The sequence below is a fragment of the Charadrius vociferus genome, unplaced genomic scaffold (assembly GCF_000708025.1).
Source record: "Charadrius vociferus isolate BGI_N301 unplaced genomic scaffold, ASM70802v2 scaffold329, whole genome shotgun sequence".
In the NCBI taxonomy this organism is placed as follows: domain Eukaryota; kingdom Metazoa; phylum Chordata; class Aves; order Charadriiformes; family Charadriidae; genus Charadrius; species Charadrius vociferus.
Window position 1 is genome coordinate 307,883 of NW_009649982.1, and position 18,673 is coordinate 326,555.

Below are 18,673 nucleotides of genomic sequence, written 5' to 3' on the forward strand. Positions count from 1 at the left end.
AGGTGGGTCAAGGGAAAGCTTGTGGAAGTTTCATAAGAAGCAGCATTTTTGGACCTGTTGGAGGACAGAACAGTTTGAGCAACAGAGTTTGATGGGTAGGAAATAGAACATGAAATACCAAGCTTTAGCCTTTTAGGTCTGAGCTGTTTCTTGCTAAAGCGTTTCCAAAGGTTTCATTGCCACAATAATGTTTTTCTGATATGCCGAACTTTTCTTAAAATAATTGAAAGCCTAGTGCTATTGCCGGCTTCCTGACAGCTAGTTGTTACTGAAATCAACAGTTGTTTCAAGGAAGGCTTGATTAAAGTGCCACATAGCTATAGTTAGTTGGCATGTGACTTCTGGTTCTCCAGCAGACTTTCTTATCACAAGCCTTTAATGAGGACCATGTAAAGGAGGTTTGCTTTTTTTTTTCTCTCCTTGGGGCTTTTTTTCTTTTAAGAGTGAAACTCTTGAACTTTCCTTTGAAGCAAAATTTGTTTGATGATGAGTGTATCTTACTCAAATATCCTTGACATCCATATCCAAAGATCCTGTATAATCTGTGACGTATACACAGTAGCAATGGGGAACTGAAACTTCTCGTTGTAGCATGTTTTGGGTTAGACACACTCCAAGCATTGAAGCAATTTAATTGTCTTCCAGATGGGTAACAGATCGCCATAGGTAACAGATCTAGGTTACGAGGTAACAGGTCACCATAACTGTTAATTGTTTTTACAGGAAAATTATCTAGGACTTGCTGGGCTAAGAGAAGATCCTGCCCTTAAAGTCCAATTGTCTTAGTTTAGTAATGAGACATGGCAAGTGGGTGAAGCTGGAAAGCGGCTAAAGGGTGTTGTCAGATAATGCTCTTGTGAGGTCTTTTGGGACTAGCTTAAAACATTCACTGCCATCCCAGAAGAGACTGTGCATCATGCGAGTGGTTCTCATCTGTACCTGTGCAATGTTTTCCAGGTCAGCCAAGAGCCACTACTGAAGTCACTTTGAACCCATTTGACACTGAAAGTTAAGAAATGCTTGGACGATCCAGTCTGGTGACTCGACTGTGGGGGAAGTAACTTCCAGCTGTGACACCAAAACAAACGCCTGGGAGTGGCACAGTGAAACTGTGCTGGACACTTCCAGAGGGATTACACCCTAATGTACCCAGTGCCTTTTCAGAAAGGAGCTGATGTAGGCTCTATTGGCAAGGAATAATGCTTGCCTTTTTTTTTTTTTTTTTCAGTAGCTGTAGTGTGAGCTTGTCATCAGCCTGTACCCTCACAGGCAGCAGTGCTCCAGAGTCACTCATGGAAGAATGTCCAAAAGGTTTTAAGGATGGAAAACTGGTTTAGTGCCATCACCACCGAATTTTAAAAGGAGGCACGCTGTGCATGAGATGGGCTTGGAAAAGAGCTCCAGGGTGTTGGGAAGAGAGGCCAACAAGGTGTAACACAGTTGGCACAGAAAAGGTCTTAAAAGACAACACTGGAAGACGTCTGCATTATACTGTGAAAGAAAGAGCATGGTGGAGGGGAGAGCCAAGGAAGGCAGTCCTCTGCAGTGTAAGGTGGGAGTTATATCATAGTAAACAGGTAGGGGAGGAGTGTTATCTCAGGACCTGAGTGGTGTCTGCTGTAGTAAGAGAAACACTCTGAGAGGCCAAGGAGGCATTTAGCATTGTAGATGAAGAAGAGTATTGAAATGTCAACCTCAAAGAACAGAGAAAGAGAGAGTCTGGACTGATCCTCAGAGGGGATCAGATATTGGCACTAGTCATCATGTCAGAGAAGCACTACAGTGGAGAAGACCAAGAGGCCAGGTTCGGTATCTGGGCTTCACAAATGTCAAGTTCTGAGGCAAATAGTTCAGTGTTAGGGGAGGCAGTCTGCAAGGTGGTGCGCTTGTGTCTGCTCACTGAAGACAACACATTCTGTGCTTGAGAGCTGAAAAAGTATTAACATGAGCTAATACAAGTGCCAGGAAGATGTATCTGTAACAGGAAGGGTCTTGCATTTCAGCTGAGGTGACTTGATTGACCCAGTTTCAAGCAGTTAGTTTTCACAATCTTGGCCATGGTTTGTTTTTCAGCAGTTGTGTAGGTGTGTAGTGCAAGCTGGTATTTCCCTCTTCATTTTTATTTTATAGTGTGCCACACATATATTAATAGCACAATGATGTTTTACTTTGTAAGATTCCATTGCATCCATGATATAAAGGAACAGTGTGGTTCACGACGGTCTCCTGGTTTTCTTGTGTTCAATAGGAAATAGCCCGCCATCTCCGACCTGGAACTCTGCGAGCTGTCTTTGGGAAGAACAAGATTCAGAATGCTGTCCACTGCACAGACCTACCTGAAGATGGACTTTTGGAGGTAAGACCTGCTAGACAAACACGTGCTTTTACATTATAGGAAGTTTGAAAGTGAAAAGTTATATTTGACACTGTTTTAATCTGTTGAATTGTTTTATATGTGGAGCAGCTGTGCTGGAGACCGGTGATCAACTAGAAACAAAAGCAAAGATTTCATCAAGGGCATTTAACTCAGTTAATTCTGATACTGTAAAAAATTAGTCCATGCAGTTTTCTTATGTGAATATATTACAATGAAGTGTTTAATGAAATGAAAGTCAAGAGTCTTCTCTTTGGCTGAATATGTCCTTGAGACTGGCTGTCAGCACCTAACACTGCTTCTGCAGAGACACCTTATTAGCCATTTCTTGGGTGACTACCATGACTCCTGGTCTGGATTGCCTTTACAGTGAGGTTGTGTGGGGGTTGGAATATAACAGGCGCTAAGGATTCAAAATCAGATAGTGTCCAGGTTTATTAGTAGACAGGCATAATTATGCACATCAGTTGGTATTTCCTGTGTTTTATATTATCTTACTAATTATTATCTGATTTTGGCTTTGTATGCTTTCATTAAAGTCCAATAAAATGGGAAAATGTTAACTTAAGGGAGTTTATAAAGACAGAAGTACTCACTATAAAAACCAGAACAAGCTCACTCACCTAATTTCATGACTCAAAACTGAGGTCTGCATAAGGGGGTAGAAGCAGTGTGTAAGCTTATCTTGGATGGATCTCTGCATCAATGCAGGTGTTCTTCCAGTGCATGCATAACTTCTGTTTTACTGTCTACATGTATTTGTGAATGTTTTGCTGTCAGACTATAGTAGCATGGTGGAGCAGTACGAGTTTTCGTAGCTTGTATTATTTTACATTGCCAAAATGGTGTTTTCACTGAGGGGGGGAGCAAGAGCTAACTGCGTCACTGTCTCCCTTCATGAAATAAAATAAGATCTGTGGGTTAAAGCGCTCTTTTCTGGGGAATTGCGTCTAGTTTAAGGATTAGACTAGTGAAATTCAACACTGAGAATGGCAGCCATTTCCAAGCTGACATTAAAAGTTGATAACTTCTAGTTTCTGCCCAAAGGGACTGGATTTAAACACTCAAACAGGTATTTGTTACCACATGCCTAAAATCCCTCAGTCGTGGCTTTTCAGGGTGAGAGGAAAAGGCATAGCCTACAAGGGAGAAATTAAAGTCTCACTAACACTCACAGAGCATTTTAGTACTTCAGCAGAATTTTCCCTCTCTCTCGTGTCCACAGTCTGACTCCTTTATGGGGGTGCAAAGCAGACATAACCCCATTTTGCTGGTTGTTTAAATTGAGTTTACAGCTACCGTCAGTGAGGTGGATGGAACAAAGCAGTGGAATTGCTTCTTCAAAACAAAAAATGAGGCTGGAGTTCTTTCTCAAGGTCTCCACTATATGAGTTTGTACTTTGAATCCCACAGCTGAATCATAAGCTAAGTTTTTGATCTAGTATTACTGTGACTACACACTTTGCAGTTCCCATTGCAGACTGGTCATTTTAACAGTCATTTACCGATTGTATTTTTTTGGGAAAAGGGTTTAAAACCTGTTTTTACCATAGGCATAATTGGACACAGAATGTGACTCTTCATCTGTCTGTAGTTTCTTTTATAACAGTCCAGGTTAAGCCAGCAGTTGTAAAAGACAGCAGTCAGTGTTCTCTAATGAGTAAATAAAGCAGTGAATGTTTCATTCTGATTGTTTGGCAAATAAGCGTTATAATGTAAAATATAGAAACCTTTTCACTTTAATTCTTGATGTATCTTTAGATCTGTGTTCTGCAAGAAAAGTAGTGGGCTGAAAAGTTAGGTAAACAAAATAAAAAACAACTTCTGGATTTGCGTAAGTGCAAGGTCTTGTCACAACTGATGAAAAGGAAATGATACAGTACACACAGAGTCATTGCTGGGAGGGGTTTTTACCTCTGTGAGCTTTTCTGTGAGAGGAGCTCAAAGCCAGTCACAGGGGTCTCATTTGCTGGCAAGCAGAAACCAGACCTTTCTCCCCCCTCAGCCCCAGTAACTGTAACAGCACTGTACGTGCTGGGCTAGAGCAGAGTGCCTGTGTGCCATACAAGACAACCATAGAAGGAAACTGAGCCAGACTAACATTTTTAAGAAGTATGCTGTTCAGTAAATGGTAGTGAACATTTTCATTCTTTAATGGATAACTGAGTATTTTAACATACTGAGTTTAACACAGCAATTATTCTCAGCCTCTGAGGTGAATTCAGAGCTAGGTAAGACACTTGTCATTGAGGAGAATGACCTTGGCTATGTTGGCGCAGTGGAGCTTGCTTCGTTTGATTTGGAGTTAGCGTATGTTCATTATGTCCATGTTCTGGTAGAAGATGTTACTGTGGCTGAGATGTTAATGCTGCTGTTGCTTTAAAAGCTTTACAGTAGCATTGTAGGACAACTGATGAGTAGAGGAGGAGTCTGGAGTAAATTTCAGAGAAAAATCTGACCTACTAGATTTATACTACAAAGATGAATGATCCTTTTTAAAACCCCAAAGAAAATTAATTAATCCCTAGCAGTCTCTCTTCTTTCTTCAGGTGGCATTTGTACAGTGTTAATACTCTGCTGCAGTTACTAGCCAGTATAGCTCCAAAACCCACCCTATATGCAAATTCTTGCACTCCTGTTTTGCTGATGAAAGGTAAATTTGGCAATCTGAATTCAGGCACAAGAGCTAGGAACTCCAGAGTTTCATTTCTAACTCTGGTGCTGATTTTATCTGATCTTGGCTAAACACTTGTCACATTTTTGCATGAAAGTGTTTGGCTCTGAAGTTCTGTATGAAGATGTTCTGATTTGTATTTCTCTTCTCCAAAATAAGATACTAAATGCAACAAATTTTAGAAAGCAAACTGCAGAATCATTATTACAAATAATGACACTAATTTCTAACAATGACACTAATTTCTAACACTATTTTTTCCCCCAATTCCCACTACATATATGTTGACGGGTTTGGTTTTTGGTTGTTTTTTTTTTTTTGGGAGGGGGTGGGTGGGTGGGTGGTTGGTTTTGGTGTTTTGGTTTGGTTTGGTTTGGTTTGGTTTTTGTTTGTTTGGTTTTTGTTTTAGGTTGTTGTGGTGGTGGTTTGTTGGTTTGTATGGGTTTTTTTTTCCAGACTAGGAAATAAGTTAATTGCTTTTCTGAAACCTGTTAAGCTTTCTTGGAAAGAGGATGCTATGATGTAAGCTTTCTGAAACTCTTAGTGAACCGGAGAGTTGGACCTCATGGAACTGTTACAGCCCAAAAGCAGGCAGAGCCAGTCTGATACACCGTGAATAAAAATGTTTCCTGCCTTTGATTCAGAGCTTCTGTACAATCTTGGCCATGTTTGATGGTTGAATCATCCTTTTCCGGAGGTTCCCATTTCCAGTTCAGCCTTTCCTTACCAGGTGTAGGGGCTGCAGAGTAGAAGTCCCAGTATCTCTGAGCTTGAATGGAGCCCAGTGGGTTTGTGCAAAGAAAGCCTTAGCTGTGTCTGTTGGCTGGTGTGTGGAGTACTTATGCTGGTAGTGCTAAACCAGCTTACTAGAGGTCCCTGCCACAATCCTGACTCTGTTGTGGCCGCATGTTCTGTGTGTACATCCGCAGGGTCAGCAGCACCCAAAGGACCTTGGAGGCAAGAGGGTCAAAGGGACTACTGCAGTTGCCACTTTGTGGATGGGAAGCTGATTAGGTTGTGTGTTAATTGGTTAATTGGCTTTGTGACTTCTGAACTTCCAGAACCAAACGGAGACGGAAAGGGGAGATATCTAGTTGACCTACTATCCTATTATGGGCCTTAAATGCACAGTATTTATGGAAGCACAATAAAGGCATGTTCCTGCATAGAAGGGAACACACCGACGCTTTCCTGAGGACTCAGTTAGGTATCCTTAGTGCCAGATACTGCTTATTTTAGGATTTCTCCACCCTTCTCTGCAGTTTTCATCACCCACAGTTTAAGATCTAACTGAAACTTGGAAAGTGTTTGCAATGACAGCTGCTCTTTGACTGTCCACAAATGGAAACTTCTTAGAGGAGATGAGATAGGTAATTGAGGGCTAGATCAAATGCTTGCTGAAGTTAATAGCCAAACTCTAGGTGACTTTGGTGGTTCATACTTAGTTGACAGTCACTAGAAAGGACAAGATTGTGACCTTTCTCCCAGAAATCATGACCAAGGAGTAGCTGGGGAAAGGAGAGAGAACAATGCTGTCTCTGGAACAGCGAGGACTAGTTAACTAAGTAAGCGTCAGCTTGTGCACCTAGTTTTAGAACACAGTATTTAATAAATGTAGTACACTGTTTTTTTAATGCTTTTTTGTTAGAACTCTTTTCCGTGGACCTGGAAAAAGGAAAGTTCACTTTTAATCTTAAAAAACCCCAAACAACAAACAAACAAACCCCAAAAGTAAATACCAGCACTTGCTCCCACCAGTTTGACCCTTAACTGCTGTCTTTGTTCTACAAACTACTTCACATTCTAGGCAGTGACTAAAGCATACCAAAATTAATGAATAACTAACTCACTTTGGCTCAAAGAGGAGGGGGATGCAGTTGAGCTTAAAACGCAACTGGTCACAATGGAAAAATCAGTGTATTTTCTGTTGTAAACCTGTAATTGCTTCTTTTATTCTTAGCTTAGTGATACAGGAGGAGGGTGAATATTACCCTGAAGTCTCTTGGATGAGCTCTTTGACTTACTGGGTCAGGCACTTATTTATTCACTTCATAGACTTGTGTGTCCTCATATCAGTACGAAAAGTATTTTCACAAGTGACAATGGATAGACACAAATAGCTCAGAACAGTCCGTTTTCTCAGCCTTGTCACCAGTTTCCCATTTTAATGGGGAGAGGAAAGAAAGGAGGAAATAAAGAAGGGAGTTTTATAGCGAAGGAGTATTTATTTATGGGATGATGGGGTTTCATGAATGAAGGCTAAACCAGCAGTTTCTTAATTTTTCTGATCAACTGATGATGTGTAGGACGTTCATTCAGAGCAAGGGTTTGCATTTGTTTCCCACATCCAAAGCAGGTACTGCACTACCTCTCATCAGGTTTTTTTTCTATTTTACATAAAGCAGGTACTTATATAAAGTTACTCTCTCTATATATATATATATATAAGATTTATATATATATATATATATATATAAGTTACTATATATATATGTTACTATGTAATCTATATAAAGCAAACAATTCCAGTACTCACCTGCATCCACATTCCTTCTGAGACAGGTAGAGCAAGGACTGGAACATGCATGTTTCATGTGCCAAGTGCGTGCTCTATTTAACAGACTGGAGACAGTTTTGCAGTCGTGTTTTTCATGTACACGTGGTGAAAGATGATTCTGTTTCTCAACTCACCATCTTTGACCTGAGGAACATTTCTGATAAATATCTCGTTGAAATAGAAGCTTGCACACCACTGGATCTGATGAATCATCATTCTCTAGACAAAACAAGTTTCCTTGAAATTAGTCACTCCTGGACTAGTTTTAGTTGAAGTACTTGATAAAAGGTGTTGTGGCTACCAGACTTCACGGTTTATGTACTTCCTTAAAGAAGTGCAGGCACATTAAAAATCAGTCAGTGAGGGCCTTATTCACATCATGGGAAGTACAGTGAGTAAGCCTTTCCACAGGAGGTGGTGCTGTACACACACCTCAGTTCGTTGGGTCTCAAGTGGCTGGGTACCTTTCAGATTATGCGGTAATCTGCATAATCTGCAATCATTAAAAAGCTGGTAGCCTAGACCTACAGTTATAACAAAACCAGTATTTCTGGGTTTTGGCACGCTCTGCCTGTAAATTGTTGCTCATACTGTGCAGTTCAAGGTATTATCTTTTTTGTAAGCAATTTGATAAGGGCATTTGTACTGCAGCAAAACACTTCGGGGATGATAGGCTGCACATGCCTGGGGTAACCCGAAAGGTCTGTCCATTGAGGTGCAGCCTGCTGTGTCTGAGCCATCCAAGTTAGCTTTACGTTCCTATGCCGTGGTGTTTGGGCAATCAGTCAGTCTCATGGGGTTTCTTTGCATAATTAAAAAGTGCTTAATAGCCATACATGTATATGCGTGTGTAGTTACACATAGAGAGAGAGGATGCTGTCCTCAGTGAGACAGGCATGAAAAAGGATTTCCTGTGGGATGGGTGAAATTTTAGTTCTGGGTAAAATAACCTTCTCCCTGTTGCTAAGGAAGATGCTGTTATTAAGTGACTAATTCTTCTAGTGGACAATAATGTGGCAATTGCTGTGTGAGTGTGCTTACATGTGCCTTTTTGTGCCTGGTAGGCTATGTGTGAAACTGCGGCGGGGGGTGGGCTCTTAAGCCAGTTTTCATGGGAGTGGAGGATGTGCCAACTGCCGTCTCAGCCTTGTGTCCCCATGGGCGCTCTTTCCACTGACTCCGGAGGGTGCTGCTCGCCTGCCTCCACATGGCTGCTGAGTGCCGTCAGGCTCTGCCTTGGGCACTGGGACTGTGGAGGAAAATGTGTCAGTTTTCAGTGTTGCAGGCAGCTTTCCAGCCAGGCAGTAGAGAGGACCTCCTTGAGTATCATTTGCTGGCCTTCTCTCTTGCCTCAGACCTATTTGTGGCACCCACAGACATGAAAATAACCTGTTGAAGGGGGATGATTTTGCTGTTGTCAAAGAAGACTGGGTTTTGTTTGTCTTCTGAGAGAGCTGTCACGATGGTTGGTTTTTTCCTATCACTTCTTTGAATTTCAGCTGTGCAGTGGTGTTCAGGAGTAACGTGTAATGTACTGCTGGAAGCTCTTCTTTCCCTTGCTCAGCCTCGCACCAGTGAGACTGGCTTACTGTTTCTAAGGCATTTAAGCAAACGAAGTAATGTCATCCAGCTGTACAGATCGGCTATGGCGGTCTGACGGATGGAGACTTGCACAAGTTCTGGCAGTGGAAGTTCAGCTGGCTGGATCCAGCCTTGGGGAGACGGGAGGTGATGTCGTACGATAAGCAGTGACAGGACGGGCCAGTTCAGCAGATGTGTTTTGTACGGACAAGTGCTGTGGGCGATGAAAACCAGCATCGTTTTCCTCTAACTAAATGCTCTGACGAGTGTTAAGAGCTGTGCTGCTCCTGGGCTTTTGGTGCAGCGTGTCTTCCACCTGCTAGAAGCCAGCTGTCCTTGGTCTGGCATTCCAAATACTGTCAGGAGAGGCATGCCTTATGCCTCCTTTCCCTTTGCCTTTATTCAAGCAGGCTGGAGGGAGGGTGGTGTTTTAGCAAGCTGTCCAGAGTGGACAGGGGAGCACTCGCCTTGCAGCAGGGGGACACGACAAATGCTTCCCATAACCATTTCTGTAAGAACAGAGTCCTGTTACAGAAGCGCTCTGCTGGCTGCCAACTCGCATTTTTCTGTTTGCTGCTTCCTTGCCTGCCCGCTGCCATTGTCTCGACACGTGCGCATGCTGCAAGGTGCTTGCTATCATCCACCCTGAAAATGCCTTTGTACCAGTAGTGAGCTGATCCATGGGTTGAGGTTATAGTGTAACAGTTTAGGATGGAAGGCATCAGAGGGATGCAGCACTGCTAAACTAATCTTTTGGTGCATCAAGGTATAGTCCAAGCAATTTAATAAAGCATGTCAATGAGTAACTCTCAGAAGCGTCAATGTGCTTAGTGTGGAATTTGTGTATGTCACACTCAGAACAAAGGTCTCCTGCATTGCTTGTTACCGATTAACTTGTCTGGTATTATGCAAGCTGCCTCTACCAGTTGAGAACTAACTCTCCCCATTCACAGGGCAGCACAGCTTGTAAAACATTACACAGCAGAAGTGCATAGCATGGCAATGAACCTTTCACTGAGGGCATTTCAGCTGTACAGCATTTCCCTCAGGAGTCTTTAAAATATTAATAAAGAAGCCATTGTTTCGCTCAGTCATACGGCAATTTTGCACTGAAGTCTTTTATTAGGGGCCCATACTGAGCTGCATAATCCAGGGTAAGATGCTTTTAATCATCTCCAGTGAAAAGAAATAAAAAATTTGAGAGTTTGGGTGAGATTGGTTTTTGGTGGGGTTTTTTGCAAGTTTTCATCAAAGCAGTAGTTATTTTTGTCTGTCAGTTGGAAATTTCAGTCTCTCCTGGTAGAAAATGATTTCTAGAAAGATATGTCAGATAATGGTTCTTATGATTCAAGTGCCTCTCCATTCTAACTTTCTGAGACTTTTTATCCAACAGTAGTGGGAACATGTTGGAAAGAATCTGGAGTGTAGGAAAACTTCATCTTATTTGGTGGTGGTTTTGCATATCAGAGGATGTTAGCCAGCACTGGAATTCTGTCTCAAAACGTTTCCTGATGCTGTATATATACTTGTACAGACAATTAAGTAATCTTTTTGCCTAGACTTATCTGAAGAGAAATTAAAATTAGAAATAGCAATAAAAGAGGAATGGATTTTGAACACGGTGATTTCTCTTTTTTAAAAAAAATAAATTATGGTATTATTAGGTCACTTGCAGCCTAATTTTGAACATGGGTTGTATAATTATTATACTTGTGGGCCAGACAGGCAAACTAAACTAGAAACTTGTTTAAACAGAGTTGTGAAATAGTTCAGCTCTTGTGCTTCCACTTCTGGGTAAGATCCGAGGTCCGTTTGCCCTGTGTCCTGCCAAGTCTGAGGTTTATAAGTGTCAGAGAGAAGTTAACGAGTGTGAACCAAGCAGCTCCCCAAGCTCTTTAAGTTTCACCTGATCCTGAAGGTAACCTACGTGATAAACAGGGCTTGGCTTTTGGCACGTGTTCATGTTGTGCTCAGCAAGGTAATTTTGTGGAGGGGAGGTCAAGGCAGAGGAAAGGCGTGACACTTCTTGATAACTCATCTGAGGCCCAGTTTGCGTCTTTGAGGCTGCTGCCTTTTTTCTTTCCCTCAGCGTGTTCTCATTTTGAACCAGAAAGCCCAGGTCCTCTTTCCTTTACCCCTCTTCCTCCAGCTGAAGCGTGGCAACTATTTAGCTGCAACTCAGCTGCATGGTGGGCAGACTACAGCAAAGAAGAGAAAGAAAGCCCAGGGGGATAGCTTATACAGCAAAGCAGTAAGGGGGCACTAGTTACACAGTTAAGTAGAAGCCCAGAATCTCCTTTCATTCCTTAAGCAAAGGGTCCTGCACCTTTTTTGGAGCAAGAGAAGCACTACTTTCCTGTAGCACACACTGCTGTGTGATGCAAATATATTTTTACATGGGTTCCTATTATTGATCTCAGCCAGTTGCACCTCCCACCTCTCTCTCAGAGGCCAAGTAGGCAAATGATTAGCTATATCGATACTTTCTGTGTAGGGTTTGCCCTTTCTGTCGTCATTGCAACCTCCTTGACCGACTAGCAGTACTGTAAGCTAGCAGTAATTAAGAAGAGAATTTAAGTCATCTGTCTGCATACATGCGTTGAAATGTATGTGGAACAGGGGAGAAAAAACCACAAAGCCAAATGTGTTAATATGGGTAGAAGACTGAACAAGACTTCCTGTCTCTCATAGATGCTAACACCATGGGACATCTTGAGTTAAGAGTTTATCAAGCTCTAGAAATCACTTCTTCTTTCATAAGTAATAATAGCTAATTATTCAAGGTGTAGTGCCAAACCAGTATTGGCTTTGTGTTGTGATAATGGTGAGAAACTGTCTGTGATGATCTTGTGCTAGCAGCTCTGCAAACACAGAACAAGATGGCAGTGGTCACCTGAAAAGGGTGTTGGCTGTAGTCTAGGGTTCCTCGAAATCACAGAGCGATTCTGGTTTCAGTAAGAGATGGATTCTCCCTCTTTGACCCTATGGGCATTGTCATATAGGCAGGAATGATATATCCACAAGTATATCTGAGTTGTACTGAGATATGTAGGCAAGTCTCTGAGCAAGAGGCGATTCTCTTAAGTGGCCAGAGTTGCTGAGTGGGCAAGTTCCCTTCCACGTTGGTGTCAGTGGTAGTTACTGCTGTTCTGCTGGGGCGAGACAGTGTGCCGAGACTATCCAACCACAAACCAGGAACTGCGGGCTTTCTCTGGTAGCTACCTTACTCGGTCCAGCTACTGAATAGGAACTTGGTTACTCAGGTGTCAAGAGTCTAGTCCTGTCATGACAGTACATGGTTTAGCACACAGCAGTAGCGTTGAAATGGCAGAGGGCTGCTGAGACTTGAAACAAGCTCTTGGCCTCTTAATACTGCCCTATTTGACAAGGGAATGGAGCTTTCTAGATCCAGTGATGTTGCTCAGAAGGTACTTCGAGCACTACGCTGGGGGAATTTATGCCATTAGTTTGGTGGGATGTTTCCTGTCAGCACAGGGAGCCACAGTCTACATAGGGGCTTGTGATGGTGCATGCAAGGCTGCTACTTGTGGATGAGGTAGTGCTTTTGTTTGGTTGGTTTTTTTTCATGATATTTTGTTATTGTCTTGCCTGTCATAACATTTACCCTTCTGCCAGGTGTAGCCTGTTGTGTCCCTTGGCCAAATACTACCCTGCAGAACATCTTGGTTGCTCAGGAAGAGCTTTAAATGCTGTCTGCCTTCTACTTCATTTATTTGCTTGTAGTTTCTATCCTAGCTTGAATCCATGATGTCGGTGGAAACATGTTCTTGTTCTTTCTCTGTGACCGCTTCCTCCCCTATTGGCCATAATCTCGTAGCTTGTGAGGCCCATGACTTTCAGTGCTCTCTGGAGTAGGCTGGAGAGCCTTAGCTCAGTGTTGGCAAGGAGCCCCCACAATGCCTGTGGCTGGTATGAACACATCCAAACCAGGCTTTGCTTAAATATTTCAGGTACTGGCAGCAGGGACCCTTTTCAGTGTTTATCCAGTGTTCAGGGCATGTTTGCAGCTTGCATTGACATCTGTGGTCATGCGCCTAGCGTCTTGTCTGTACCTAAGATGACTGGTTCAAGGGCATCAAGAGCTCCTGACTTTGAGGCAGGCAAGCGTCCCTTGAGATAAGCGTGAAGCGCAGAGGCAGTGATCCTGGTGACTCAGCGAGCTGCTTGGGATCCTTGGGAAAGCAGTACTCACTGACATGTTGTAGTTCTTCATGTGAGATGGGAGCCAGGAGCTTTCACTCTGTTTCATTCCAGTGGCTCTACCAGGCCAGTGATCTCTTCTGATGGTGACCAAAGATGTTGCTAAAGGAGGAGCAGTCCTGGGCGGTGAGAGTCCTGGCTAGTGTGTTCTGCCCCCACTACTGAGCAGTTGGCTTATGCCATGGAGCAGGGAGATGCAGTGAACCTGTACCTTCTTATTAAACCTACAAGTATCTATACTTCAGAAATCAGTGGCCCGAGTCAGCACAGTAGTTATGTACGGTGTAAAAACAGCACTGTTATTTAAAATAAGTTTTTTGTTTCACTTCTGTTTCTTGTAGCGTTACAGAGTAAATAGCATAAAACTCACTTTCTTGCTGTTTGTATTGTGGTGTAACAAAATTATTGTCTTGTCCTTTCATTTACATCCTGTAAATTTAGATTTCTCTAATCTTTTATTTTATGTTACAATTTCCAAACAGCTCCCATTGCCCTTCTCTTTCGCTGTATTTTCAGAGTTGATCATAACTGTACGCAGTGTTCGAGGTGACTGTGTTAACAGCACACAGCATAAAAGCAGAATATGCACTCTGTTATCCTGTAGTGTTTCTTTAATAAAACCTTCCGTTGCGAAGTTTTATTTTTTGGCGCATAGGGGTTTTTGTCCCAGCTGTACTTAGGAAATTAACTTGGACAGTTGAAGTGCATGTGTACAAATTGTTCTGCCTTGGGCAGCCTGACCGGCTTTATTTCTTACAGTGCGTGACGCTTGAGAAAGAGGCAGGAGTGACTAACTTTCCTTTTTTTTTGAACAAACTTCCTGGGACTAAACCCTCTTCAGGTTCACGTGGGAAAATAATTCTTTCTTTTCAGAACAAATAATACAGTGAGTGGGTAGACCTTCTTCTTTGACAACCATTTTTATTTCTGGACTGCTTGTGGCTGGAAGGATGGTTGTGAATCCATGGGGTTTCGGTGTGTTAATCTAATGACTTAGTCCTGTGAGTCAGCTGAGTGAACTGTAGCTGAAATGTATTTTAGGTGCTGGCAAGTGCACTTGCTAACAGAGATGACAGGTTCATGCTGATGTACAAACCCACATTAATGGGCAAAGAGAGATTTTTGGTTCCTACTGGTAACCTCAAACTGAGACAACCTGTAAAAAATTATAACACCTAAGTGTTTAGGGAGAGTGTACTGATGCTGAAGCTTTAGGTCAGCAAAAACTCTCTGGATCATGTGCCTGGATACCTACACTGAACCAAGGAGATACAGTTTTGTGGTGGTTTTGGGGAGAGGGTACTGGTGAGTTATCTGTGCAGTTGCATGAAAGGCACTGAGATGACTGACAAGTTCTAAATGAACACAGGGATGAAAAAGCTTTTCATCTCCCGGCTGCCAATTTTGATTCGGCAGAGCTGAAGACAGACTGAAATTGCCGTCATCTTTCTGGTGATGGATGAGAAGTGAATCTGTGATCTCAGCATATTTCCTACTAGTATGTCTCCTCCCCAGCCCCCTTGCTTCTGCCATGAATGATATGAACAGGGTCTCTTATCAAAAACTGCCAGCCCAAGGGAGTGAGGGGAATGGACCATGAATGCTGAGGTACCCTTTCAGTGCTGGGGTTTTCTTTGAGGTGAGATGTAAGGAATGCTGCCTGTATGATACGCTGGTACCGTTCAAGGTGTACCTTGGTCTGTCCTTACGTAGACCAAAAGCTCTAGCTCCAGAGCTGCTCGGCTGGCACCTCTCATCAGCACTGCTTTTGCTTTGTTTTCTAGGCAAAAGAAGAATTAAGATGTAGGTGTCTGTAATTCTTACACTTGCAGTCTTCAGGACACTTTGTGCCTGCGCTGGGTCCTGTGTTATTTCCAAGATCTTTTGCTCTCCCTTGGAAGACTGGCTGCCTCACTCAATTTGTTTCCTTCTTTTTTTTATTTTTTTTTTTATTTTTGCTGGCCTCTCCATGCCCTTAGGGCACACACTGTTCAGATGATAATCGTTTGCGCTCAGCCAGGGCATTAGACTGGATTTTGTTATTGCCTGCTGTATTAATTCCTGAAACTTTTCAGTAACCTGTGGAAGAGCCCAGAGGGAGCAGCCAACTTCATTGATGGGAGTTTTGTAGAGAGCATGCATGTTCCTGGAACTTCATGGAACTGAAGCAGCTCTCAGGTCCTCCTCAGTGAAGCAGTTTATAGGGTCAGAGCCAGAAGGTCACAGTTATTCACCCGTTGTTAATTCCTGGGCACTATTATTATTTGTCCCTGAACAGGTGCTAGAGCGGGCATAGGTGCGTGTTATAAAGCAGGTAGATGGTTGCTGGTATGTGTAAGGAGAGAACTGATGTGAAATTTAATCCTGTTTCATCCCTGGGAAGGAGTACACCTGAATGTTCGCATGATTTGAAGGGCATTTGTGTGGCATCTGTGAAATGTGTTTGGTTGGTTTCACATTAGTTCCTGCAGTGGGTTTGTCATCTGCCACCTTTGGGTCCTGTAAAGAGATCAGAGGTGTGCTTGGCTCAGAGAAGCTGACCTTGCCCTAGGTCAAATGTGAGCCTTGCTGAGAGGTTTTGTACAGGCACAGCTCCCTATTCCGTGGTTTGTACTATACTCTGACCCTGGGAAAGAGAGTAACTGTATTTCCTAAAATACAGAGTGCTTTGGAGTACCTGACCCCCATCTGGATGCTCGGTGCGAGTACCTCCCAGTCCTGGATCCCCTTGGAAAAGGACCTGGGGTTCTTCAAGCTGTCCCCAGCCAGGGTCTCATAAGATGGAGGCACCCCAAATTTCTTGGTAGTGCTGAAATCCTTGGTCTTGGTTCTTCTGCAAAACACCGTGTGTGTTGTCATGTGAGCAGGGTAACGGAATGGCCCTTATGTCTGGTGTTTCTTGTCTAGCACTGCTGTGCTCCTGAGGGTGAGGCTCCTGGAGAGAAGCATCATTTAAGAACATGCCAGCTCTTAACTGGTTTTACTGGGAGCTGGGTGGCAGCTGACCCACATAAAGATAATTACATATGAAGAGAACATACCAGCACCTAGTTTTGGACGTTATGCAATACATAGTGTGCTTGTTGTGATGTCCGAGCCTTGCCAGTACAGTCTGTGTGGATCTTTAACAATCCAATAAAAGCTAATTGAGGAGGAAGATGTTTTCCGTAGGTTGGAAGTAAGCTGAGGTTGTTCAGCCTGGCCTGGGAAAATTGGTTGCACAAAATCAGGCGCTTTTAAGGACTGGAATAGCGCAATGCCTTTTGTTGCTAATAGTAGGTGAGCAGGAGTTGGGCAAGGACAGCATTCACCTGTGTCAGTGGGTGCTGCAGGGACGGATCATTACTGACCCCCCAGGGAGCAGTGGGAGTCGAGGCAGCTCTACAGAACCTGCCCCGAATCAGGGGAAGGGGGCCTGCGGCGGCAGCAGGTCCATCGGGACCCCAGGCTGGGGCTGAACCCAGAGGCGTTATCTGCAAAGGAGCAGACTGTGCTGCCCTTGGCCTTTTTCTTTGCTCTTGGCACAGCTCCCCGCACACTCCGAGGGTCGTGCCTGGCCCACGCTGGCCAGCCGCCCTCGGCCAAACTGGGAAGAGAAGCCCAGAAGTGCCAGCGCTTGGAGCTGTAAAACTGGTAGCTGGGGTGTGTTAGTGCAAGGGTTAGTGCAGACACAGCCAACAGTTCTTGCCCTCAAATGTGTGTGTTTGTCTCTCTCTCTGCTTTTTAGTTTATTCGTATTTTTGTGTGTCTCTCTAACTCTGACATCCAGGTGTCCTATATCAACAAGAAGGGAGAAAAAATTCACTTTAATGGCTGCAATTATACTTACCTATGTTGAGCCAATCATCTGGCAGAAAGACCAACATGTTCAAACTGGCAGTTTATAATGTAGTGTCCTATTAGGCAATAAGGAAAGTGATACCTTCCTGAGAATAGGCAATACAACACAGAGCTTAAAAAAAAAAAAAAAAAAATAGCTGACTCCCCCGCCCCTCCAGGGCTTTGACTAGCTACTTAGGACAAGCAAGGCTCCATCAGCAGCATGTAGTGAAAGGCCATTTTTAGTATCAATGCTGCTGTGTACCAAAAGTTTTGGTGCAGCATTGTGCAGGGGAGGATGTGGGGTTGGGTTTTTTTGTGGGGTTGGTTTTTTGTGTGTGTTTTTCTTTTTTAACCTCCTGCAGTCATTTAATGCTCTGTCTCTACTTGGTCTGACAAATTACAGCAGCATTTCTAATGGGAGGGGGTGTGCCTCGCCAGGTGGGTTGTGGGGTTTTTTTTGGGGGGGTGGGGTGGGATGCAGCCCTTTGGTAATAGAGCTGTAATGAGGCCTGTGATGGGGGGGGGAGCTTTTCAGTGGGTGGCTGCAGGGTGTGCAGCTGGGGTAGCTACTGCCTTACTGCCTAGTTAATTAGTGATCAGAGCGGGCCACCCTGCTTTCACTGATTCGGTGCTAGAAAGTGATGGGGACGGGAGGGGGGGATGGGGGGAGGAAGGTTTGGTTTTGCTTTATTTCATATGCTGAGTATGTGATACCAGCCACTTTTGACACTTGCTCACTGAAGCCACCACAAGCTTTCTAGAGTGTTTGTCCCAATCCTTGGAATAAGCCATTATCTTTATTACCAGTGCATACCTGGACTTTGCACTCATATAGTAAATTAAAAGGTGATAAATTATCTAACTAGGCATCGGTTCGTTTATAAATAAAGCAGTTTGGGGATTTTTTTTTGTTGTTGTTGTGTTGGGTTTTGTTTGTTGGTTTGTTTTTTTAACTTTCACAGGCTGTGCCCCTAAGAACTGCAGTGTAGTGGCAGTTAAGCCTACCTTCCACTAGCTCCTCCTCCCTGGGGATAGTGTGGAGCAGCCAAATGCATACACCAGCCCCCATAGCGTACCCTAACTATGCTTTTCCTTCTAGCAGATGGCAGAAAGCTTAGCAGCTTGCTTTTCCAGTATCGTGCGTTCCGGTTAGGAAGGCTTTATCAAGCAGCTTGCTCCAGGATAGTCATGTTTTGTCACTTTGCACAGAGAAATTCTCCCCGTTAATCTGCGTCGTGCAGCATAACGTGATCTTGACGCCTGCAGGAAGCAGCTGCCCTGTGTTGCCGTGTCTGAGCAGCCCCGTCAGGCATCGCCTGGTCTCAGGGCCAAGCCAGTGGCCCAGCAGAAACACACACTTGGAAGTCACTGTCCTAAACCTCCATTTCTTTTCCTTGTGACTTCAGCGTGACTTCCCTGCCCCTGGACCTGCAGCATGTACTGT

At 43.6% G+C, this 18,673-nt stretch overlaps 1 protein-coding gene across 1 annotated transcript in view; it reads left to right on the forward strand.

Moving 5' to 3' along the window:
• The window catches only part of NME7 (NME/NM23 family member 7), a 72,936-nt gene that overhangs the window by 53,846 nt on the left and 417 nt on the right, over nt 1-18,673 (forward strand). The window contains exon 11 of the mRNA XM_009891643.1: nt 2,249-2,356. Within this exon, the coding sequence (XP_009889945.1) occupies nt 2,249-2,356 (108 nt within the window). The remainder of the gene's footprint in view (nt 1-2,248; nt 2,357-18,673) is intronic.